General features: G+C 42.6%; 1 protein-coding gene across 2 annotated transcripts in view; it reads right to left on the bottom strand.

Annotated features, from left to right (window-relative positions):
• Positions 1–24,537, bottom strand: part of CAP2 (cyclase associated actin cytoskeleton regulatory protein 2) — a 154,370-nt gene that overhangs the window by 118,995 nt on the left and 10,838 nt on the right. The window contains exons 1-3 of one of the 2 annotated variants that reach the window (XM_049655010.1): positions 17,936–18,339; positions 14,076–14,197; positions 9,823–9,923 (exon numbers count right to left, since the gene is read on the bottom strand). In XM_049655010.1, coding sequence (XP_049510967.1) covers positions 9,823–9,923; positions 14,076–14,196 — 222 coding nt within the window. In that variant the 5' untranslated portion in view covers position 14,197; positions 17,936–18,339. Of the gene's footprint in view, positions 1–9,822; positions 9,924–14,075; positions 14,198–17,935; positions 18,340–24,537 lie in introns of those variants that run through there. The other variant, XM_049655011.1, reaches the window with a different exon arrangement.

The following is a 24,537-nucleotide window of genomic DNA, read 5'->3' on the forward strand; positions in this document are numbered from 1 at the left end:
TTCACTGCAGCATTTACAACAACCAAGATATGGAAGCAACCTGCGTCCATCAATAGGTGAATGGATAAAGAGGACACACACACACAGATATTACACAGCCATAAAAAAGGATGAGATCTTGCCATTTGTGACACGGATGGACCTAGAAGATATTATGTCAAGTGACATAAATCATGCTGAGAAAGACAAATACCATATGATTTCACACATGTAGAATCTAAAAAAAACAAAGAAACAAAGAAACAAACAAAGCAGAACCAGAACTATAAATACAGAGAGCACCCTGATGGTAGCCAGGGGGGAAGGGGGGAGCGGATCAGGCAGAATGGGTGAAGGGAGTGGGAGATCCAGGATTCCAGTCATGGAATGAGTAAGTCACAGGAATAAAAAGCACAACACAGGGAATATAGTCAATGATATTATACTGTATCGGGACAGATGGTAGTTACACTTGTGATGAGCACAGCATAATGAGCAGAGATGATGAATCACTACATTGTATACCTGAAACTAATGTAATGTTGTGTGTCAACTATCCTCAGATAAATTTTAAAAAATTCTCATTTAGCTTTTTTAAATGAGAATGAAGGGAATGAGGGAGGTACTAGATAAACTGTCAGATCTATGAGAAATTTAGAGTGTGTGTGTGTGTGTGTGTGTGTGTGTGTGTGTGTGTGTGTGAGAGAGAGAGAGAGAGAGAGAGAGAATGAGAGAGAGAAACAAAAATCTACAGAGTCTATGTTTCTCCATATTTTACTTGCTAATTCATGACTTAATATTTGGCTTTGGTATTTTTTTTAACTGGTAGTCTAGGATACTGTTTAATTTAAACTTTGGCTATGGCACATTCATCTATCCATTGATTCACTAATTCGTTAATGATTTGATTCATTCACTCAAACATTCATTTTCATTCATTCGTTCACGAAGCACTGATTAACCACTCACTATGGGCACAGTGCGAGATGCTCCCAGGGTCAGAGGAAACAGCATACTTCTGGAACCTTGTAATAGACCCCAGCACTCAACAGGCGAGCCCCAAATTATCAAAAAACCATACTACCTTATCCATATATTAGTCAGTTTTAACAACACTGATTAATTGAAAGTCAAGTATCGATGTTCCAAGTGCCTTAGAAGAGTTTTCCCAGGGTGCTTGGCTGGGTCAGTCAATGGAGCATCCAACTCTTGATCTCAGGGTTGTGAGTTCGAGCCCCACGTTGGTGTAGAGATTACTGAAAAATGAAATCTTTTAGGGGTGCCTGGGTGGCTTAGTCGGTTAAGTGTCCGACTTTGGCTCAGGTCATGATCTCACGGTCTGTGAGTTCGAGCCCCATGTCAGACTCTGTGCTGACAGCTCAGAGCCTGGAGCCTGCTTTGGATTCTGTGTCTCCCTCTGTCTGCCCCTCACCCACTCACTCTCTAAATAAATAAATAAATAAATTTTTTTAAAAAAGTGTTTTCTGAAAAGGAGAGGATTTCTATTGCAAACACACATGAGTGATATCATTATTTTTTTTTTTTAAAGAATAATGGAGATATACTACTGTATTAGTTTCAGGTGTACAGCATAGTGATTTAATATCGATATACAGGATGGAATGGTCACTGAAAAACATTGGTTACCATGTGTCACCATATAAAGCTGTGACAATGTTACTGACTATATTCCCTATGCCGTACATTACAATCCCAGGTTATTTACTTTATAACTGGAAGCTTGTGCCTCTTACTCCTCTTCCCATTTGGCCCATCCCCCCCACTCCCCTCCCCTCTGGCAACCACCACTTTTGTTCCCTGCATTTATAACTCTGCTCCTATTCTGTCGGGTTTGTTTGGTTTTCAGATTTCACGTGTAAGTGAAATCATATGCTATTTGTCTTTCTGTCTAACTTGTTTCACTTACCATTGTACCCTTGAGGTTCATCCATATTGTTGCAAATGGCAATTCATTTTTACGGCTGAGTGTGTGTGTGTGTGTGTGTGTGTAATGGATTATTTATCATATACACATCTTCTTTAATGAATGATAAATTATTAATTCATTCATTAAATACCTTGTTTTCTTTTACATCCCTAACACATCTTATACTTGATATTTTTTTATTATTTTTTAATGTTTATTTATTTTTTACAGAGAGAGAGAGACCGAGCGTGAGCAGGGGAGGGGCAGAGAGAGAGGGAGACACAGACTCCGAAGCAGGCTCCAGGCTCTGGGCTGTCAGCACAGAGCCCAGCAAGGGGCTTGAGCCTGTCAACTGTGAGATCATGACCTGAGCCAGTCTGACTCTTACCCACTGAGCCACCCTGGAATTTTTGTTGTTTCATTTTTGTTTAAGATGTGTAGTCCCCAAAGCTCAGAACCCTTTAGAATTTCTTTTTTAAAAAAAAAATTTTTTTTAATGTTTATTTCTGAGACAGAGAGAGACAGAGCATGAGTGGGGGAGGGGCAGAGAGAGAGAGGAAGACACAGAATCGGAAGCAGGCTCCAGGCTCTGAGCCGTCAGCACAGAGCCCGACACGGGCCGATCTCACAGACCACAAGATCATGACCTGAGCCGAAGTCGAATGCTCAACCGACTGAGCCATCCAGGTGCCCCTTAGATTTGATATTTTAAAAAGAGTTGGCTTGTAATGTGTTATAAAATGTACAAACTCTCATATTTTAAAACTTACATTGGTAAACCACAACCTAAATACTAAGTATGCTAATAGATACATTGAATGAGTAACAATCTAAATACTAACACTAAAAGCAAGAAAGCGTATTTTATACTTGCCTTAGGCATACAGACAAATCTGCAAACATATTTCTTACAGAGTGACTCTTGGACCTGACATCCCATATATCTGACGGAGACCTCTGTCTTACACGTAGCTAATATGGCATGACAAAGAATTCTTAGGTGAATAGTGGATATGCACGCGAGTGGGCGCGTGCGTGTGTTTTGTGGGGATGGTGCATGGATAGAAATAACAAGATAAGCTAAATGAAATCAGGTCATTTCTTTTAGACAAAGTATTAATTTTCAGAGGCTGACGCAGCCTCCAGGCAGACAATTAAGTTATCCTGAAGTCTAGATAGAAAACAACAACAAATGTTCCAATTATCGGTGTCGTTTTAGAAAAGAAGGAAGGATGGGGGAAAGAAAAGGGTGAGGACAAGGACGTGTACTTTCCGGTCTTGGGTAGCATGACTGAATTCTGACATGGATGGTAAGCAACCCTCGGAAAGAGTTACGGCCCAGGAGAAAGATGTATGGAGAGAAGTTGCTGGTTACCCTTGGGAACTCCTGATGTGGCCTGGACTGTAGATTCTTGCTATGAGTTTGCACAGAGCAAGGCCATTCATGTGAGACTCAGTAATCTACTCTGTTCCTAGGTACAGGCCAACAGGTGCCAGCTGGTGGGGGACACTGCTTACCCCAAGCACAGCAGGCCTGGGTATGGTCGGAATGCATCCGTGCTTTTCCTTGCTGCTCGTGCTAGTGAACACAGAACAGACACAGATAACCAACACTAGCACTCCATAGTTTTCCTTCAAGGAAAAAAAAAAGCACTCAGGCATGAGTTTGGTAAAAGCAAATTTACTATCCAGGAAGGGGGGGAAAAAGAGGCAGAAAAAGCCTTAACCTGCAAGATCACAGCACCTGATTCATTACTTCAGCAACATGTTTTGGTGCCATTTTATGTTTGGTAGATGGGGAGATCCTGGTGGTTAGTGACGCCTGGTGGCCCTTCAAGACATGTTTGGATTCTAAGTCCACCTGGTCTCCAAAGCTCTAAATGTGGTATCAGAGTAGAACGTTCAAGGGAAGAGTTGGGGATTATATGTCCTAAACACAAACGCCCTTAAGTTAAAAAGCAGTCTCAGGGATGTCCCACTAAGGCTAGTGACGTAGCAGGAGTGGGCCGTGCGTCAGCGCAGATGCTGGGTAGCAAAGTACGTGTCCAATGCCGAGAATAAAACTTCTCCACATTCTTGGGAAGAAACGATGACAGAAACTGATATCTGTGACCTTCTGGAACTCTGCAACTTTGGCACCAACAGCACAGTGAGTGATAACCAGGCTGGGACAAGGCGGGTGTGATGGGGCAGAAACCAAGACCCATGAGGGAGACGGTGCATCTGTCCCGAAGGCCACCAACTTCCCTGTCGCCTCACTCAGCACTGCTCTGAGGACATACTTCACACACGAGCAGAGGTGATGTTCCACACTCTCCTTACTCCTCGTCTGAGTCAGCGGTCCTAATGAACTTTCCTCATACTGTGGAAACCGGGTAGGGGGGTCGGGAACCACTACGGACTGCAGAGGGTGGGAGGAAGGAGGCAGGTAAGTGCCACTTGCTTCTCACTAGGGATCCAGTTCCCCACAAAGGTGACGGGGGACACAGCTGCCCACAGGGTCAAAGGCAGGCATCTCCCCACCCAATGGCGACTGGGAACTGTAGAGACCAGACTCTGGTTCTGAACCAAGCCACGGTCCATCATGCAACCTATCACCGATGTCACCTAACCTCTCTAGTGTGTGTTTTCCTCTCTCAAAAGAGAAAGAAGGAAGGAAGGAAGGAAGGGATGTAGGGAGAGAGGGAGTAAGGAAGGAAAGGAGGGAGGGAAGGAGGGAGGGAGGGAGGAGGGAAGGAAAGGAAAGGAGGGAGGGAGAGATGAGGGAAGGAAGGAGTGGAGGGAGAGAGGGGGAAGGAAGGAAGGAAAGAAGAAAGGAAGGAAAAAAGAGACAGAGGGAGAAAGAAAAGGAAAAGGGGATATATATTAGAACGGATGATATGAAGGTATCTCCTTCTCTAAAAATTCCAACCATCATAACTGGCTAAGACAGTAAGAAAGAAAAATCCCAACTCGAAGTCTGTATGAAATGTAGGGGCAGAATCCTTTTTTTTTTTTTTTTTAATTTATTTATTCACTTTGAGAGAGAGAGAGCAAGCTGGGGAGGGGCAGAGAGAGAATCCCAAGCAGCCTCCATACTGCCAGAGCAGAGCCTGGGCTTGAACTCACGAACCGTGAGACCATGACCTGAGTGGAAATCCAGAGTCGGACGCTTAACCGACTGAGCCACCCAAGGCGCCCCAGCATAGAATTCTTTATACAAGTCATTTTCTGGATCTCTGCCACGTGGAGAATCTCAAAGACCTACAGATCCTTTGGGCTTGACGTTGCTAAAGTACTCTATATCTTGTTACAGTAAAAATAAATGTTTAAAATAAAGCAATGAGCAGGAAACTAGAAGTCAATGAGAGAAATAACTTGGCGGAAGACGACCAGGAGAGGATGAGGGGGATCTATGTAGAATGGGCTGCTTGGTTGACTCAACCCCAAACTTGTGCTTTGGAGGATTTTTTTATGGCAAGGGCAGGAGAGTTCCTGTATAGACCCCCATTATAAAGCATCAAAAATGCAAATGGTCACTTTTTAAATGAGTGTGATTTACCCATGAATATTTTCTAAAGTCAAAGGAAGATATGGATGCAATGAGTAGACTTAATATGCACACGCATTTGTGTGATTCATTCCAGAGACAGAGTTATTAATTATTCCAGAGAAAAGGTCCATGTAAAGGAATAAGGGACAACCTTTAAGACCAAAAAGGACAGACTCACAGGGCCTCAAGGTCTCTTGAAATGAAGGAGTCTGATTTTCTTCTCTATCACAGTAAAGCAGGATGATATTTTGTCTGTAGTGTTGGCTGTGTCCTTTTTCTGTTGTGTTTCCTTCTGCTTGTATGGGATGTCCAGATGATTGAGGTACTTTCCCTGGCATGACTCAAGATACGTTTATAAGGGTGACAACGCCCTATCGCAAGCCCTGTGTGGAAACCCATCAGCCCCTCCCTCATGCTTTAATGCTGACACAGGGGGGAGTCGCTCCATCGGGCTGTGAGAAAGGGAAGGCCCTTGGGAGGGAGGTCGTCCAGCCTCATCACTGGGGAGGGTAAGGGACCAGCTCAAGGTTACACTGTAAAAAGTCGAGCCAGCTCTAAAATGCAAATACAACCTGCTAGTCCTAGTCAGCCGCTCTTTGAACATGGCATGAAGACAGACAAAACATTTTGGAGAAGATTTAAATAAATAACAAAGACTAGAAACATCTAGAGTGATTGTGATCCATCAGGAGTGCCCCTATCATAACTGTCTAAAAATGTTCGTCCTTTACAAAGGCAGGGAAGTCAAGGTCATAACACGGCGCACTGTGACTTAATCACACTATGCTTAAGTGTGCTGCACTTCTTAACTGAATTGTATTCCCCTTGGATTCAAAGTATGGTTCTCTCATTTTTACGAAACAATGAATAAAAGAGTGTTTCTTTCTTATCCATTTTAATCAAGAACAGAAAATAAATGGTTCCAGACTTCCAGAGACATTTTTAAAATGTAAATTCTATAAATCTCCAAAAAGGGTTTGCGTTGAGAGGAGCTATGTGATTCATAGTCGTTTTGCGATTGTCAAATCATTTAGAAAGAGCCTGAGATTGGGTCCATTGACCGTGAATAACAGCAGGCCAGCTTTGTGAAAAACAATCACGTAAGTCCAGTTAAGGATAAATGATGCCTGGCCAAGAGCTCGGTATTACATACACCCAGTTTCTGGGGGATCCTTTCCTTTGACATCGAAGACTATATTTAATCTAAATAGCTATTATAAAATTAGGCACTGTTGATTCTTTCTTAAAAGGGGTGCAAGCTTCGCCAGTGTTCCTGGGTTGAAGACTAGTTTAAATAAGCCCTTGGGTTTATGTTGCACACAAGAAGGCTTTACAAGATCTAATCTTTTCTAAACCTGTTATGTTCTTTGGTTCAACAGGGCTTCCTAATTGTAGCTATTAGTTCCTCTTTTTTGTGGTCTGGTCTGTCAATGGACTATTGAGTGATCAGTAAATTAAAGCCCAGCCAGCAGCCAACACATCGAAGCAGACGTTAAATCATAGCTTGGCTGCCCTTATTCATTATTAGTATCTGTGAAACAGCTTTTAAATACACGGATAGGATTTAACATGATGCACATTTGTGTCATTCTCAGATTTCCATACTGTACAATCAGGTATGTGAGGGTTTTTTTTTTTCTTCTTCTAGGCAACAGGTGTGTTCTTGGAACAATGTTCAACCCCCACTTCTGGCTTATGTGAGAGGCAGCAGCTGCAAGCTTAATGTCAATGACACATGGTTCTATAAGAGAGAAAATAAACCGCCTTCTCAGTGTATTAAAGTCATGGGCAGATGGACAATAGCTGTCTGTACTTCCTTTGTGTTGTAGAAGCAGAGTCTAAACTTTGAGATGACAAGGTTTTCTCTGCCTCTTTTTCTCTTCTCCCCCTCCCCTCTCTTTTCTTCCTTCTTTCTCTCCTTCTTTCATTTTTCAAAAAACTTGTTAGTGAAAAACATGCCTTTCTTTAAGCATTCTGCACCCATTATTGAGAACTGTCCTCCAGTTGAGTCATATTGTTTTCAGGCTGACGAGTGGAGAGGAGAAAAAACGTGATATAAATCGGGCTACACTTTATTTAGAACTTGCTTTGTTCTGAAAAGAATTGAAAGGAACTGTTTAGTATGGAATTTGAAGAGACTTACTTGCTATGCAAACACAGCGTGTTTTCTTTAAGGGCAAATTCAGTGCTCTAGTACAACACTTCTATATATAATTTTGTGAGATATTGCTAATGACAGTTACAATGTACTCTGCACCTCACAAGTACAATGTCAATGTTAACTGATAGGAACCATAATGATCCAGTAATTCTTGTAATAGAGTTTAAGACAGCAAATGTTTGTCAGTTTCTTCAGAATCTCTTAGTGTAGTGGCAGGACTATTCCATTTTGCGTGTTAGTTTTCAGGTGCTGTCGTGCCTCAAACAGAAGCAGTCCAGCCACTGTCTTACTGCATACAAGGTTTCTCGAGAACAAGCACATTAAGCTCAAGAACAGACCCGAGTAATCGCTGAGCTCCGGGATCCACTGGAAGCGAACACGTCTCATTACACGGACTTTTCTAGAACCCATGGACAGCAGAGTTTCCCCTCTTCTGCCAAGAGGCGTTTCAATAGGGATTTTAATAAGAATGGAGGTCATGAGACGAATCTTCCTTTTTCTTAGATGTGACGAACAAACGCATTGCAAACGGGAGGAGACAGGCACCTATTTAAATTACAATCCTGGAGTCTCTGGTATCACCTGAGCCACCAGATCACCTGGAAGACTGGGGTTGGGTGCTGCATATAATGTCTAATTGGGGGACAAGTAAGAGAGAATCCCTTTTTATGTTTGCTTCTTTTTTTTTTTTTAACCGCAAACCTCAGCTTTATTCAAGAATGAGATTTTCTGTGAATCTACACTGAAAATGGTTTTGCCATCGCTGAGAAATCCATGAGCAGACGGATTTGGAATTTAATCCTCTGTGAGAAACAAAGGCAAATGAAAAAAGAAGAACCTGGAGATAAATTTCTCCTAGGTTTTTTAATTGGTTTGGCTATGACATTAGATTTTCACTAAATGCATGCAAATAATGACTAGTGTCAAGGAGGATGCTAAACATTTTTTTAAATTTTTCTATTTTTGAGAGAGAGAGAGAGAGCCGGAAGGGCAGACGAAAAGAGAGACTCTCAAGCAGACTCCATACTCCGCGCAGAGCCCAACACGGGTCTCGATCCCACGACCCTGGGATCATGACCTGAGCCGAAACCAAGAGTCAGACGCTCAACGAACCGAACCACCCAGGTGACCCTAAACATTTTTAAATGTATCCAAAGTGTCTAAAACTGGAAGTCTGGCCCAGATATCATTAAAGGTCTTTATCAATCCAAGGATTATCAAATTCTATGATTTTGCGGGGCGCCTGGGTGGCTCAGTCGGTTAAGCGTCCGACTTCAGCTCAGGTCACGATCTCGCGGTCAGTGAGTTCGAGCCCCGAGTCGGGCCCTGGGCTGATGGCTCAGAGCCTGGAGCCTGCTTCCGATTCTGTGTCTCCCTCTCTCTCTGCCCCTCCCCCGTTCATGCTCTGTCTCTCTCTGTCTCAAAAATAAATAAACGTTAAAAACAATTAAAAAAAAAAAAAAAGAAAAAAAAAATTCTATGATTTTGCTTCTTCCTCAGGCTGCACTTTTCCACTGTGGTAAAATACACATGGTACCCTCTTCACTATCTTTAAGTGTACATCTCAGTACTGTTAAGTATGTTCACATCGTCCTGCAACAGATCTCCAGAACTTTCTCTGGAGTTCAGCTTTCATTGCAAGACTAAGACGCTATACCCATTAAACAAGTTCCCGCTTCTCTCTCCCGCCAGCCCCGAGCAGCTGGCATTCTACTTTCTGTATCTGTGAGTCTGGTTGGCTACTCTAGGTACCTCCCTCAGCTCAATGGATTCAGAGACACCTCACATAAGTGGAATCATACAGTCCTTGTCATTTTGTAACTGACTTATTTCCCTTAACGAAATATCCTCAAGGTGCGACCATGTTGTAGCGCATGTCAGAATTTCCATCCTTTTTAAGGCTGAATAATATTCCCTTGGACGCATAGACCACATTGTGTTTGCCCTTTCATCTGTCCACACACACACGGTGGCTTCCACCTTTTGGCTATTGGTGCATCATGCTGCTGGGAACGTGGGTACACAAATAGCATTCCGGGATCCTGCTTTCGGGATTCGACACTGGCTACATCATTCTGCATTGCCAGCAGCAGTGAACAAGGACCCCAGTCTCCCCATATCCTCACCCACCCTTGTCATTTCTGGGGTGTTTGTTTGTTTGTTTGTTTGTTTTTTAAATAGTAGTCATCTCCTCCACAGAGACAAAGAGAGAAAAGTACTCACGTGAGTCTCCACATCGCCAGCAAGGATCCTACTCTTCTGTAAAAACTCCGCCACCATGCTGTTCATCAGCTTATCAAAGGCTTCCACGGAGGGTGCCACACCTTTGGAAGAATCACATTTTGTCAGTCTCTGAGAGGTTTTTTTGTTTTTTTTTTTTAATGTTTTTATTTATTTTTGAGAGAGAGAGAGAGATGGAGTGCAAGCAGGGGAGAGGCAGACAGAGAGGGAGACAGAATCTGAAGCAGGCTGCAGGCTCTGAGCTGTCAGCACAGAACCCGACGCGGGACTTGAACCCATGAACTGTTGAGGTCATGATCTGTGCTGAAGTAGGAAGCTCAAATGACTGAGCCACCCAGGTGCCCCGGTCCCCAGGAGTCTAATGAAAAGCTGATACTGCTTTGCCAGAGGCCCTTTGGAAGCTTAATATCACCCATCCCATTCTCATTCTTTTCACCCAGGCAGTCATTCAATCGGTCAGTATTCCTGAAACGTTTTTCAATGGCTCAAGAAAACACAATGCTCTCCTATTTGAGTAAGCACTTTCACCTACATTCGAATTTGTTTCTTCCCCAAACTCACGAGGTTAAGTACCACCATCATAGTTTTCCTGGTTGAGGAAATGGAGATGTAATCGGAGCACATGACTTGACCAAAACTATAGTCAAATAAGAGGCGGATCCAAGAACTGACATAAGCCAAGTGTACTTTCTACTACACTGATCTGCCCAGGTGCTGTGAGACCTTGCACACAGTTACCAAGATTACCCAGGACAGTTAAAAGGCAATAACAAACTCTGGTAAGTAGGAAAACAATGCCAATGTCACACACTCTGTTCCATCCTGTCCTCACTTCCTGGGGGAGGGAGGCAGAGTTGGGAGGCATGAAAAGGTCTGCTGAGCTAACTCACGTTAAGTTTTGACCTGACAAATTACCATAAAAACCCAAGCGACAACAGCCCAACCTGGAGTGCTCTGTATCTCTTTCCCTGCTTTTTAACAGAAAAATTGTGTCTTAGTCCCAGATTTCATGTCCCTAATATTGAAAAACTCAACCCTACAGGCAATTAAAATCCAAACCAAAACCTAGGATTCCCTTTCTCAAACTGTACATTAGTAGCCATGCTCATAAAGCTGTAGGATAAAGCTTCCTTCCTTTCCCAGATGCCCATTTCCACAGGCCCAGAAGGTGATGAAAACAGCTGCTTACAGTGCTGTGCACCTACAGTCTAACTTCTAAGCAGGCTATTGAAGCTGAACCTTAAAGTTCAAAATACAGTACATACCAACTTCTGGAATATAAAAGGGGGGCAAGCCCACAGATTCCTTAGGGGTCCATTTGGAAGCAGATAAACCCGTTTGTTCCTGTGGGAGACACCTGAGAGGTGTCTGCGATGTACTTAAAGTTAGAGAGTTTGAGACATGAGACAAAGGACTCTACACAGCAGAAGGAACGGTTATAAAAGGGAATTATTTTCCTATTTCCGTTTCATCACTTAGCTCTGTTCACACCTCCTCTGGGCAGCCCTTAATCACCTGTCTTTCTTCCCAGCCTGCCTCTTGTGAGCATCCCTTAATCAAAGCAGTTGTGGCCCTGAATAGCAAAGCATGGAGACCAAAGATTCTGGAGGATTCTGCATATAATCCATCTTAGATTTCCTCGTATATAACAAAGTACTCATTACTTGGTGTGTGTGCAAAAATACTTCTTCAACTGTTGAATGAAACTTACCTGATCGTCAGGGGGAAAAAAACCACCATAAAACACAACATAGCACCTGTATCATAAGAAGGCAGTTCGCTGACTTCTGCATATTACAGATGTAGTGGACAGGGTTCCATCTAAAAATTTCTTTTTATTTCTTTTTAAATTTTTTAGTGTTTATTTATTTGAGAGAGAGAGAGAGAGAGAGAGAGAGCAGAGGAGGGGCAGAGAGTCCAAAGCAGGCTCCAGGCTCCAAGCTGTCAGCACAGAGCCTGATGTGGGGCTTGAACTCACAAACTGTGAGATCATGACCTGAGCTGAAGTTGGATCCTTAACCAACTGAGCCGTCCAGGCGCTCCTAAAAGTTTCTTTCTAAATCAAAAAAAAATTTTTAACTTCAGTTATAACATCACCATAATAACGATGTTTTATATTTCAGGTGAGAGGGTGTCCTTAAGGATTTGTTAAAAATAGAATTTAGAAAACCATCAAAGCTTACTAAATTAAGAAGAAATGAAAGCGATGCTGTTTAGGGTTGTAAAATGTTTTAAGGATAGTTATCATTCAGATATTTTACTAATTATCCTGCTTACCAATGACCCTACTGCATTCCCAGTAGGATAATAAACCGCTGGGTAAGTTGTTTTAAAAGACCTCATTCTAATAACTGGTTTGGAACAATTTTCTGTATTAGAAAATATCTGTTTAAATACTTAAGTAATTTAATTATACACCTTCCAATTTTGTTTAGTCTATTAAGTTTCCCTGAAAATTACTGTTGTAACAAAGAAAATACAAAGTGCAGTCTAGTACCTCTTTAAGTCAAGTGAGGATCAAATTATTGAGTTTTTCCCCCCTTTATTCAACAATGCTACACAGTGTTCTGAGAGTTGGATTTTACTTATATTTTATGTATCTACAGGCTTTCTATTTGTGGGCAGCAATCGTACAGAAATGTCTTTTGATCTCCTGATGTCAAAGACATAAGGAAACCCAAGTTATTGAAACGAACATGAAAATATTTCCTTACAAATGAGGTTTACTGAATCTCCTACACCAATTATACAGTTAACAAAGAGAGGCTCAGAATGAAATCATAGATGTGTTTCAGTTGATGTGGAAGAAATTTACAGGCCCCTGGCAGCCTCCCTTTAAAGAACATCCCCTTTCAATTCATTCAAAACATTTTAATTTTCATTATGTTCAGGGGGAAAAACCAGTCTGTGCATTTGTGTTCATGCAGTAATTTTTGTCCTAAGGCATCCGATACAAGGCACAGCCCCCAAATACTCCTGAAATTCTAGAAGCACCAATGTGGATCTTGCCTAGTGAAAGCTTTTTTTTTTTTTTGAAGCCCCCATTCCCCTAGGCTTTTCTCGGTCCCCAAAGCCTGATAGGATTCAAAATGGGTCAGATAAGGAGGAAATGTACTTGAGACAAGAACAGAGTTGCCAGATGAGATACAGATCCCCGAGTTACATTGGAATTTCAAATAAATAATGAATAAATTTTTAGAGTTAAGTGTGTACCATGCAGTATATCCCAGGCAGTATGTGGAACATACTTATACCCCCCCCAAAAAAGTAGTTCATCTGAAATTCAAATTTAACTGGGTGTCCTGTATTTTTATTTCCTAAATCTACGACCTCAGACAAGAAGGAACTGGAAAAATTACTGTCGATACTTAGAGAGTTTGCCTTATATGGTATTCTTCTAGCTAACTTTTATGTTATGTTGTTAACTTTTTATGTTTGATCATATATTTAAAATCTTTTTTTTTAAGTGGCATTAGCATATGACTTTAAAGGCATATTTGGTTAGGAACAGGCACAGGTGACACAATGAGACGTGATCATGTTACTTGGAACCAACGTTTGGCTTCCCGTCAGACTCACTTCCTTCAAAACTGCAGTTCTTAAATTTAATGACTTGTTCTCTTTAAAATTCAAATCTACAGAATGATAATTCCTTCCAATTGACACTGTAATCGAGAACATTAATTTCTCTTTGATAAAATTACTCAGATAATATATGTATAGCCACTGCAGAATGTGGAACAACAGTATAAACACTAGAGCAAACGAATAACGACATTTGGCACATAGATTATACTCTTAATAGGCACAGATACTGGTAATTTTTGCAGATTGTGGGTTGAAACTTTATTTCCTTTCCCTTCTTCAGGGATGGCTTGCATCTGGTGAATATCATGATCACGTACAAAGGAAGGAGTATGGGGGCGCCTGGGTGGCTCAGCTGGTTAAGAGTCTAATGCTTGATTTGGGCTCAGGTCATGATCTCACAGTTCGTGGGTTTGAGCCCCGCCTCAGGTTGTGCGCTGAAAGTGAGGAAGCTGCTTGGGATTCTATCTCCCCCTCCCCGCTGCATCTCAAAAAAAGTAAACAAAACAAATAAAGGAAGGAAGGAAGGAGGGAGGGAAGGATGGAAGGAAGGAAGGAGTACGAAAGCTGAAGAAAGGGTGATAAAAATATTTCCTGAGAACTAAGTGATGGGGAGAACATTAAGTAATGACAACAGTCGGTGTCCCTACCTCTACTGACACCATTAAGTCCCTCACAGTCCCCAGGAGGCCGGTGTGACTCTGCAGACAGCGACTCCAGTCGGCCGACCACCCGTTCCAGCCTCTCCATCAGTCCTTGCATCTCTGCCATTCTAGAAAAACACAGGCACAAATGGAGTCCGTGTGAATGTCAGGGAGGATTAGCAAGCTGACACCATTAAATTTAACAGCAGCAACAGGGAAAATAGAAATTACTCGGAATGGCTTTCATTACCTAGAGAATATTTCTATACATCAGGAAAATATGTGAAACTCCAAAAAACGTAAACCTTGGAACAACAACAAAAAAAAACCCCAAAAAACCCAAATTATATTGATCTTGGTTTCTATTCGATTCAATGACTTTATAAGCTCCATATGCAATACACACAAAAAAATCACTCCCTACACCATTAACAAGTATCTCCTTGGATGCTTCCTTGTGCTATGATACAATCTATGTCTAGCATAAACTAAAAGCCCGTGAACATATATCTCACAATTAATACTGCCAACTCTTATCCTACTAAGTGGTAGGAGCATATTTTAACTATTTCCAACGATTTCTTTCTGTGAAAGTATAACTCTCCAGGGGACACTAAACCCACTGGTAATTCTTGTTTACCTACTCAATTACTTTAAGCCAAACAGCTGAGCTGTTTATGAATTGAGTTTATGAAACCATATCACTTAGCAGGTGACTGGGTTTTCATCTCGAAGGGCTAACTGTCTTCTACTTACTACCACCTTCAGTGTGTCTGCCGCTGGATTACTTTAGGTTACAATTATTCCGAATGGTGGAAATTTTTAATTTAAAATATTAACAGTGTATATTTCGTTTTGCTGCTGATTATTTTTGGACAAAGTTTAGTTTTAGGTGGAGTGGTTTCTGGAGACAGGAAGCTTCGGTTCCCCGGCAGTCTCTGCTGGGATAAATTGGGTTTGACGCTGGATAAGGGATTGAGGATGAGAGAGGGCCTGTTGGGGATCTAGCTTTTCTGCGTCCAAACACTTCTTAGAGAGCTATCCTGAGTGCGCACAGGTGAGTACCTTAAAATTGCTGGCCCTACAATGTAATGTTATGAAGGCAACCGCTGAGGAATGGAACCCAATCTAATTTGGCCAAGTTCATGAGATCCAGCTTAGAGATACCATAGCTCCCGCCATGTCAACCTACGACTGCTTTTGGCAAATTCAGGCTGCTGCCCCAGAGAAAGTAAGACACACCCCATCTTAATCAGCGTCTGTAGCTCTCACTCTTGAGAACTTTCTAAGCATCATCTTAAGCCAAAGAAGATAGACGTGCTCCCATAGAGGAGACAGGGCTGCCCCAGAGGGTGAGCAAATACTATTTCTCTAAGACAGGTAATGTTTTCTATTTCTGCAAACAACCAGGTAATGCATTTTTTTTGTGTGTTTTGTATTCCATAATGATGACATGTCACTGCCATTTTCAAGAGCAAGGTTAGACTTATCAAAACATGTGGGTAGCTCTGGACTTCTGCATCCACACGTCAGATGGTCATCAGATACGGATGGGGGGGGGGTTCACTGCCTATTTTGGAAAGTCATCTCCTCTGAAACTGCCAGCAGCTATGCTTTCAAAATATGGGGCAGTGTTCTCTGCACGGCTGAAATCAGCATCTAATCCCAAGGGGATTCAAAATTAGAAGTTTCTCATCTATTCTTTTCCTCTTAACGTCAGAGCTTTCGCTTCTACTGCAATTGAAAAAAAAAAAAAAGAAGCAATTTAATTGAACCCTTTACGTAATCGTGCAAGGGAACTGGGTATCCTGTAGGAGGGTGAAGGCCATTTGAGAGATGGTAAAACCCCTCAAATCTTTTAATAGGCGTCCATCTGTTCACGGTTATCTATGTTCTCTGTTACTCAACTTGCCAAATGTTACACCATAGACCTAGCCCATGCTAAGGAATAAAAAAACGTGTTTGCTTTGTTAGCAAGTTCCCGATGCCCCAACAGAAAGGCACCCACCACCTCCAGAGGCTCACAGCGCCATTTCAGGAAGGCCTGTTACATTTCACACTTAGGACGGCTGTCCCCGACTGGGGCTTAATCGGCCTCCCTGACAAGACTCAAACTCACACTATCTAATAGCGCTCCATATGTTGAGAGACAACAGGAGTTAGCCCACACACTGCAGGGCCAGGCTGACTGGTGTGGAATGCAGTCTGAAAACAAATCAGATGTCACTTCGTGTAAAATCACCATGGACTGGAGTCTTGTCACAGCCTCTGAAGAGATCAAAACACAACCCAGGCAAGGAAGCTGGAAAGATGCCTCTGGGTTTAAAATTTTAGAACAGTTTCTAAGAGAAATGGAAGAACAAATAAAAGAGAGAATAAAAAATAGAAAGGTATCCAAAATATACATGGTATATTCCCAGGGAGAATGATGGGGTCCAAGATGGCTATGCTTTCTTCTCCCAACACACACACACACACACACACACACACACACACACACACACCCCTCCCCACATGTGGCCTCAGCTGCTATCCTGGCTCTCAAGAATGAAGAAAGAACAGAGCAACAGATTCTCCAAATTCTTCCCAGGCAGTTCCATTCGCCTTGGTTTTTCAAAGTGGATTTAGCCAAGTTTTCATGAGGCCAGGAATTAGGAATCAGGCTGAGGAAATGGATAGGACAGGAAATGGAGACAGCAAGGTCAGGGTAAGGAATGAGTCAGAGCCAGGTGGACAGACAGATGGATTTGGACCAGGAAGCCAACAGAAGAGGGGATCTATGGCAAACTGGTCAGACATAAGATGTTCTAAGAATCAGATGAGAAGCAGAGAGAAGCCAGACACACAGCTGGGCAATCAAGAGACTAGGTCAGATGATGAGGCTCAAACTTGGTCTCCAGACCGTCTAGTCCTCCAATTCATGCAGAAGAACCCCAAGATGAGGTCCCCTATAACCTCCGGCTTATAGAGGATAAACACAATCATCTGACCAGGTGTGAGGGTGGGTGGAAAGAAAAAGTGGGAGGAATATGGAATTCCATGACCTTCTCTTTTTAATGATCTGTTTTAGCAAATGACACTCGAGGTGAATCTTAATTCCTTGTTTTGTAATAATTTGGTAGTATTCTTTCTTGAGTTCCTTTATAATAGGAAGTAGAACTCATCTTGGTTTTTTTTCCTCATTTGAATTATCCCCTTACTTTTCCCTTTTTAAAGTTTAACTCTTTAGACATGCACAGAATTTAAATAGCTCTACAATAGTTCTATGAGGCTGCCCCTTCCATTTTTGCCTTGAGAATCAACCGATTTCCATGATTTTAGCTGTTTCTTTCAGTAATTATCTCCTCATCTGTACATAACATGCTTCCATCTCTGTGTGTCTTGTTTCTCTTCGGTTCCAGGCATTATCCACTGAGTTCCCACCAAAACCAAGAGGTTTTGCCCAATCCCCACCACCAGACACATGAACACTTCCTTTTGCCCAGTACTGTTGTGTCACAATTTCTATGTGACCAAGCATCGGGGTCAACACGTTTATGACTATTCACAGCTGAGTCACAACGTATCCTAAAATTGTTCTCCATTCTCTTTTTTCACAACCTGTTTCCCTGCAGCTATGTTGTTCAGCTTCCCAGTTTTCTCTACATACTTAAAAGTTATTCACCTCCAAACTCTTCTCCCAGTTGTACAAGTCTCCTTTCAGTTGAGGCAAACACGTCTGGAATGCTATTACATCTTTCTTCTCAGAGGCATCTCTTCTGGAGAATCACTCCAAGTGCATGAGAGCTCAGTAGGCCCACGGTGCCTCTGGGACCAGAGATCTGCCTTCCCCTTCACCCCAGGGCCTTCTCCCCACTCGTTCTTACCTAGTAACACCTGCTTTTCCGATTCTATACCCTCCTCTTTCTTGGTGTACTTTCTTAACTGTCTTCTTAGTTTCAGAGCATTTTCTTCTGAAAACGAGGTATGCGAAAGGACAATTTTTGTGGAGAACCTGCAAGTCTGAAAATACCTTGATTTTGCCTTCACACTTCGGAGGTTTGGCTGAGCGTAGGATTCTGGGATGGAAGTTTTCCTCAGAATTTGCAAGGCATTCCTCCACTGTGTTCTAGCTTCCTAGGTTACTGTTGAGAGGTCCAAAGCCGTTCTGATTCTCTGATTTTTCATCCCTTGATGCAGTCTTTGTTTTCCTTTCTGGAGGAAGTTTGCGGGGTCTTTGTCCCCAAGGGTTTGGGATTTCACAATGACATACCTCAGGGTTGATCAAATGTTTTAATGAATGATTTTCAAAAAGGTGTGGCAAAAATAGGAAAATGGGCATCGCATCCTGTTTATCTCTGAGTTTACAAACTAAATTTTGTGGGTTTTTTTTTTTTTCAAATAAAGTAGTTAGGATTCTAAATACTTAAACAATTTAAACTCCTTTACACCAAATACACCCATTTACAAATATTTCATACACTTCATTAAGAATATAGCCAGTTAGTATTCTCTCATATACTGTCTTTGGTAGCATTTTCCTAGGTGAAAGGATGGCTGTCATCATTTAAAAATTTATTAATTTTATATTATTTTATATTTGTGTTATATTATTTCTATTCATATATTACTTTTATATTATACTTATGTTAATTTTATAGTATCACTTAAAAGTTAAAAAATAACATTGGTCATTTCATAAAACCCATCCTTAAAGTACAGATAGTTCCTAATACTAATTTTGTGTGCAATGCTCTGCAATAAGACAATGATTAAAACAGTGAGAGAGACGACATTCCTATCCTTTCCCATAGTAGTTTCCAGAAAGGGAGAGTTCCCCACACTTACAAACATTTTTACAAGGTCTCCATCGTTTGCCTCTTTTTAACCAGGGCTGTTTAGAGGGGGCCCTGCTTTTGGAATCACTAACTGAAGTTCTTTGGGAAAGAGCTTAATTTTGTTTTGCTTTATTTAGTTACTACCTGTACACAGGGTTCCTATAAGTGTGTAGAGAAAGGCACACAAAGTCTGTGACATGATCAGTGATAGATGTGTTAGCTACTGTTAGGAAGACATCCCATTTATTTTTGCTAACGGTGCAAACAGATTTACAAACCACTGTATCAAGCCTTTGTGCATGTTAAACGCTGGGCAATCATCTAAAAGACTTGGCCAACAGAGTTGTCAAATCACTATGAACGTAATTACACTTCCATAAAAAATGAAAAATAAGTAAGTAAAATAAAATAACATAACATAAAAAACCTGGCAAATGGAAATGACTAGCTAAACATTTCAGGTCATACCTTATAATTATACCCTTATAATTTTTTTTTCCTTGTCTCAGTTTCCTCTACTCACATACTTATTATTCCGCCAAGATTTCTAAAAGTGGCTTTCTCAAGTCCAGGTGCAACGGTGAGATTTTTGGTATGTAATTAGTTTGGCAGTCATATGTGTTCCCCCAAACATTAAAACAATTCAGAACTGATCAACATATACTACATTAGTTTTAGATGCACAGCTAATGGTTTGATAGAGTATGACGTAGTCCTCCCTTATCCCTCAGGGATCTGTTCCAAGACGCTCCCAGGAAGCCTGGAACCTCAGAGAGTGCCAAACTTTGTATATGCTGTGTTTTTTCCTACATGCACATTCTTACGAGTAAGTTTAACTTCTCTATTAGGCATAGTTAGAGGTTAACAAGAATAACTAACAATAAAATAGAACCATCACAACAGTATACTGTACTCTAATAAAAATTATGTAAATATGACCTTTCTCTTTCCCAAAATACCTCACTGTGCTGTACCCATGCTTCTTCTTGTGATGACGTGAGATGATAAAATGCCTACGTGATGAGATGCGCTGAGGGAATGACGTAGGCGCTGTGACAGCAGCACACGGCTGCTACTGCCCTCCCGGCCTCAGAAAGAGGATCATGTATCTACTTTAGCACTGTGATCGACTGCAGGTAACTGAAACTGTGGATGAGAGGCGGCTACCGTACGGGGAGGTGGCGGGAGGGGGGTGCCTGGGCGGCTCAGTCAGTTAAGTGTCCAACTTCGGCTCCGGTCATGATCTCGAGGTTTGGGAGTTCAAGCCCCGCGTCAGGCTCTGTGCTGATAGCTCGGAGCCTGGAGCCTGCTTCAGGCTCTGTGTCTCCCACTCTCTCTCTCTCTGCCCCTCCCCTGCTTGCACTGTGTGTGTGTGTGCGTGCACGCACACGCGCATCTCAAAAATAGACATTTAAAAAATAAAATAAAATAAAAAAGGGGGTGACTTCTGTACATTGCAAAATGATCCCCACAATAAGCTCAATTAACCAGCCCCATACACAGTTACGGATTTTTTTCTTGTGTTAGGAACTTTTAACATCTGCTCTCTTGGCAACTTTCAAATATACAACACGATATTGTTAACTACAGTCACCGTGCTGTAGATTACATCCCCAGGATTTCTTTATCCTCTAACTGGAGGCCCCTACACATTTCCAGAATGATTTGTTTGCTTTAAAAGAGCTCTCTGCTAAGGACACAAGCCCAATCTCCGTGGAATCACGTTTGGAAAACAACGCTCCTTCATCCCTCAGATTGTCTCATCCAAATCGTCTTGTGCTCAGTGGTAAGGGGTCTGGTAAGACAGAACTACTTAGTCTAACCAATTATAGCTGCTTTGAAAATCGCCACCCTCTGGTACAGCGTCAATGGTGATAAGCCCAGAATAACCGCCTGCTTGTCTGTGTTACAGTCTCGGCATCTAGAAGCCACCTCTGCTCAATTAAAATCCTGCCTCGCCCTATCTTTCCACTAGCACACGCACACCTTGCCTCCCACAAGTCTGAGCTCTCCACGTGCTATGGTACTACCTTTTACTCTTCTTTGCATCTCCCTCTGAGTCCTGCCTGCTGCCGTGTACACGGAGAATTCTATAAATACTTTTTGATTGACTAATTAATTGGCTACCACTCACTGCCTTTCCCTTGCCTGCCCACTCGCTGGCATAATCCCAGTTCAGGTGATGAGCCAGATTTTCACAGGAGAAGTTCCCACTTGTTTATTTTAGTTTTTAGTGTACATATATTTTTAAGTTTATTTATTTATTTTTGAGAGAGATAGAGTGAGTGGGGGGAGGGGTGGGAAGAGAGAAGGAGAGAGAGAATCCCAAGCAGGATCCGCACTGTCAGCTCGGACCCCGATGTGGGGCTCGAACTCACGAACCGTGAGATCATGACCTGAGCTGAAACCAAGAGTCAGATGCTTAACCGACTGAGCCCCCCCAGGAGCCCCAAGATTTCCGCTTCGAAGAAGACATTAGGTTAGCTTAACCCACTTAAAACCACGGTGGCTTCTTCCCGTGACTTACAAGAGCACACCCGCTCTCTGGAATGTGAACCCTGGGTTTTCCACAGCTCCTTTTTTCCTTCGGGGTTTCAAGATTTTTAAAACTCCACACTGTCCAAAGGATTTTGTAAATCGCTCGCAGCAAGTTCATAAAACAAGCCAGGGAGAACACTACTGCGGTAACATCTTCATGTTCACAACGGCTGGGTGTTCCAGGGTCCAGACTGCTGGCTGAAGTTCTGCTCTCATGAGGCCAAAGGTGCAGAAATAATTGTGGTGAGCGTTTCTCCTCTAACTCTATAAAGGAGACCCAGACTCCAGGGATTCCAAAGATCATGAGTCTAAGCTTACACAGAAAACAGATTTGAGGTGACAGGAAATGGGAGATTCTCTAACTTTTTCTCATGGTCAGACTGGGCAGCTGGCTTACGTGTGAGCAAACAGGAGAGTCACAATGGACTCCTTTCTCTATAAATCCGCCCGAATTAAAGAAAGATTTGTTGAACTACCATCGAACCAGGCCGTCCTAGATGTTAATTTCTCTTTATTGTGACTGTAATAATTACTTCCTTTCCTTTCTCTAGAAGCTACCAATCCCTGGGGGGAAGGAATCGTGTGGTTCAGTATTACTGATGGGGTAAATAGTATGTGCAGCAGAAACAAACCACAGTCTTCATTCCTCCCTCCATTGGCTGCCTCCCTGGATACGCTGGGTTCATTCATTCAGTTAGTCCCCTCTACCTGCCCAGCACAGTGCTCGTGGGTAGAAAATCAAGTGGGATTAAAATACATTTCTGGGCCCAGCTGTCATGGGAGGGGGCCGGAAGGAGACCCTGCTCTGTCAAGCCAGGGAGTTGTTCTCTCAGAGACACATTCCCGTTGTCAAGGTGCCTTTCTATCTTTCGCTTTCCCTCCCGAAGAGCACTGCTGGGGCCAGTTTCACCAAACATCAAAAAAAAAAAAAAAAAAAAAGAGAGAAAAAAAAAGAAAAAGCCACCATTTTCTTTTCATTGCAAAGAAGTTTCAAAAGTCTCTGGATTTTGAGACAGTAATATCAGAATAGGAGAGATCAGAGAGTTACGCGAATGAAAGAACACTTTTAAATTTTTCACAAAACTGGAGAAAACCTACCAGAGGAGATCCTGATTAGCCGACGGATTCCTCCAAAGGTCCCAGTGCAGAGAACAAAGGCAAACGCTCTTCAGCTGGACTTTCGAAAGGACCCCCCCCCCACCCCAGCCCTCTATAACTCACAGGGTTCCTAAGACCCAATGGCATTGACAACTCAAACGTGCCCCCCTCCCCCACACCGCTCCCTCTCCCCTCCCACCCTTCTACTGCTGCCACTGCCTCAAGGGTCCTTCCCGGCACTGGCGCACCCATTCTCTGCAACTCAGCGCTCCCACGAGGCCGCCTCGTGTCCTACAAATCAGAGGTAACCTCGCTTTACCGTTCGCCATTTACTTCCTGTCATCTCCACCAAATCCGAAGTTGGACACAGAAGGGTAAAATAATCAACCACACGTAGAAAGGACCTCCCCATTCCATCTGCCCTCCCCACTCCGGTGGTATCACTTCTCAGGAGCATCCCTGATCCGTCCCGTGATACAAATATTTCTGGTTGGAATCTCTGAAGATAAGAGGTGAGGGCTCATAACTTGATATGGTAGAAAAAGCATCTTGGTATCGGGGAACCTTCATTTGAGATCCAGTCCCTTACCTGGCAGCTTACATCCCTCTAGGCAGATGATTTAATCCATCTGGGTCTCAATTTATTCACTTCTAATGCAGGAGTTCGCTCCTGTTTCTTCATTCGCTGACTGAAGAAAATTGTATGCAAATGTGTTTTGAGATGTGTTCTGTGCTGCTGCTGGGGCTACACGGCTGGATGAGACACAGACTGTCCTCAGGGGCCATGATTCCCCTCAGGAATGGACAGTTTGGCCGTTGGGGGCAGGCCAGCCCTCCAGGACACCGGGCTGCAAGGAAGAGCCCAGTGGGAACTAAGGCCATGGGGGAAGTCTAAGTATATCTTGAAGGCTGGCTCTGTGCCCTGTGGTAGTGACGGGTAAGGACAGAGTCATAAAATCATAGAGTCTGAATGCTGAGTGGACCAGGAATGAAATAATTCCCCTATCAGGAAGTGTGAACTCTCTTAGCTAAATGAGACCCTTCACTGAAAAGAAGATCTCCCCTAACTCACTTCATGACCCATTTCTTAGCTCCTATGCTTTCCTATTTCCCTGCACTGCCCTTTTGCTCTTGTTTAGGCCGTGGAAGGGGTGTAGGTCAAGAAGGTGTTTCCAGGAGTTCCCCAAGGGCCACATCCTGACGAGAAGTCATGGAGACTCCGCTGGCTAATCTATCACAGCCTGGGAAGGGCTTCTATGGACCTTTTGTCCCTCCATAAAAAAATGTATTGCTCTCCTTATGTGCAGAATTTACAAAGAACTCTTACAACTCAATAATAAGACAAAGATTCCAACTTAAAAATGGCCAAAATAGAGCGCCTGAGTGGCTCAGGAGGTTGAGCATCTGACTCTTGATTTCAGCTCAAGTCATGATCTCACAATTTGTGAGATCAAGCCCTGGATTGGGCTCTGCACTGACAGCGTGGAGCCTGCTTGGGATTCTCTTTTTCCTTCTCTCTGCCCCTCCCCCCACTCCCGTGCATGTGCTCTCACGCACTCTCTCTCTCAAAATAAATATTAAACATTTTAAAAAATGACCAAAGTATTTGAATATTTTTCCAAAGAAAATAGGCAACTAGCCAGCAGTATAGCACATAGACTCAACATCAATAGCCATCAGGGAAATGCAAGTCAAAACCACAATGAGATCCCACTTTGCAGCCACTAGGATGGCCAGGGCCAAGAAGACAGATGATTACAAGTGCCAGCGAGGACATGGAGAAATCAGAACCTTCCTACACTTCCGGTGGGAAAGTGAAATGCTGCAGCTGCTATGGAAACCACCTGGAACTTTCTTAAAAAGCCAAGTATATATCTGCCATATGACCCAGCCATACCATTTGCATTATCTACTCAAGAGCAATTAAAACACATGTCTACACACAGGAACACTTGTGCACAAATGTTCATGGCATCATCACTCATAATAACCAAAACATGACGGGGAGCAGCTGA

The sequence above is a fragment of the Panthera uncia genome, assembly GCF_023721935.1.
Source record: "Panthera uncia isolate 11264 chromosome B2 unlocalized genomic scaffold, Puncia_PCG_1.0 HiC_scaffold_25, whole genome shotgun sequence".
Classification (NCBI taxonomy): Eukaryota; Metazoa; Chordata; class Mammalia; order Carnivora; family Felidae; genus Panthera; species Panthera uncia.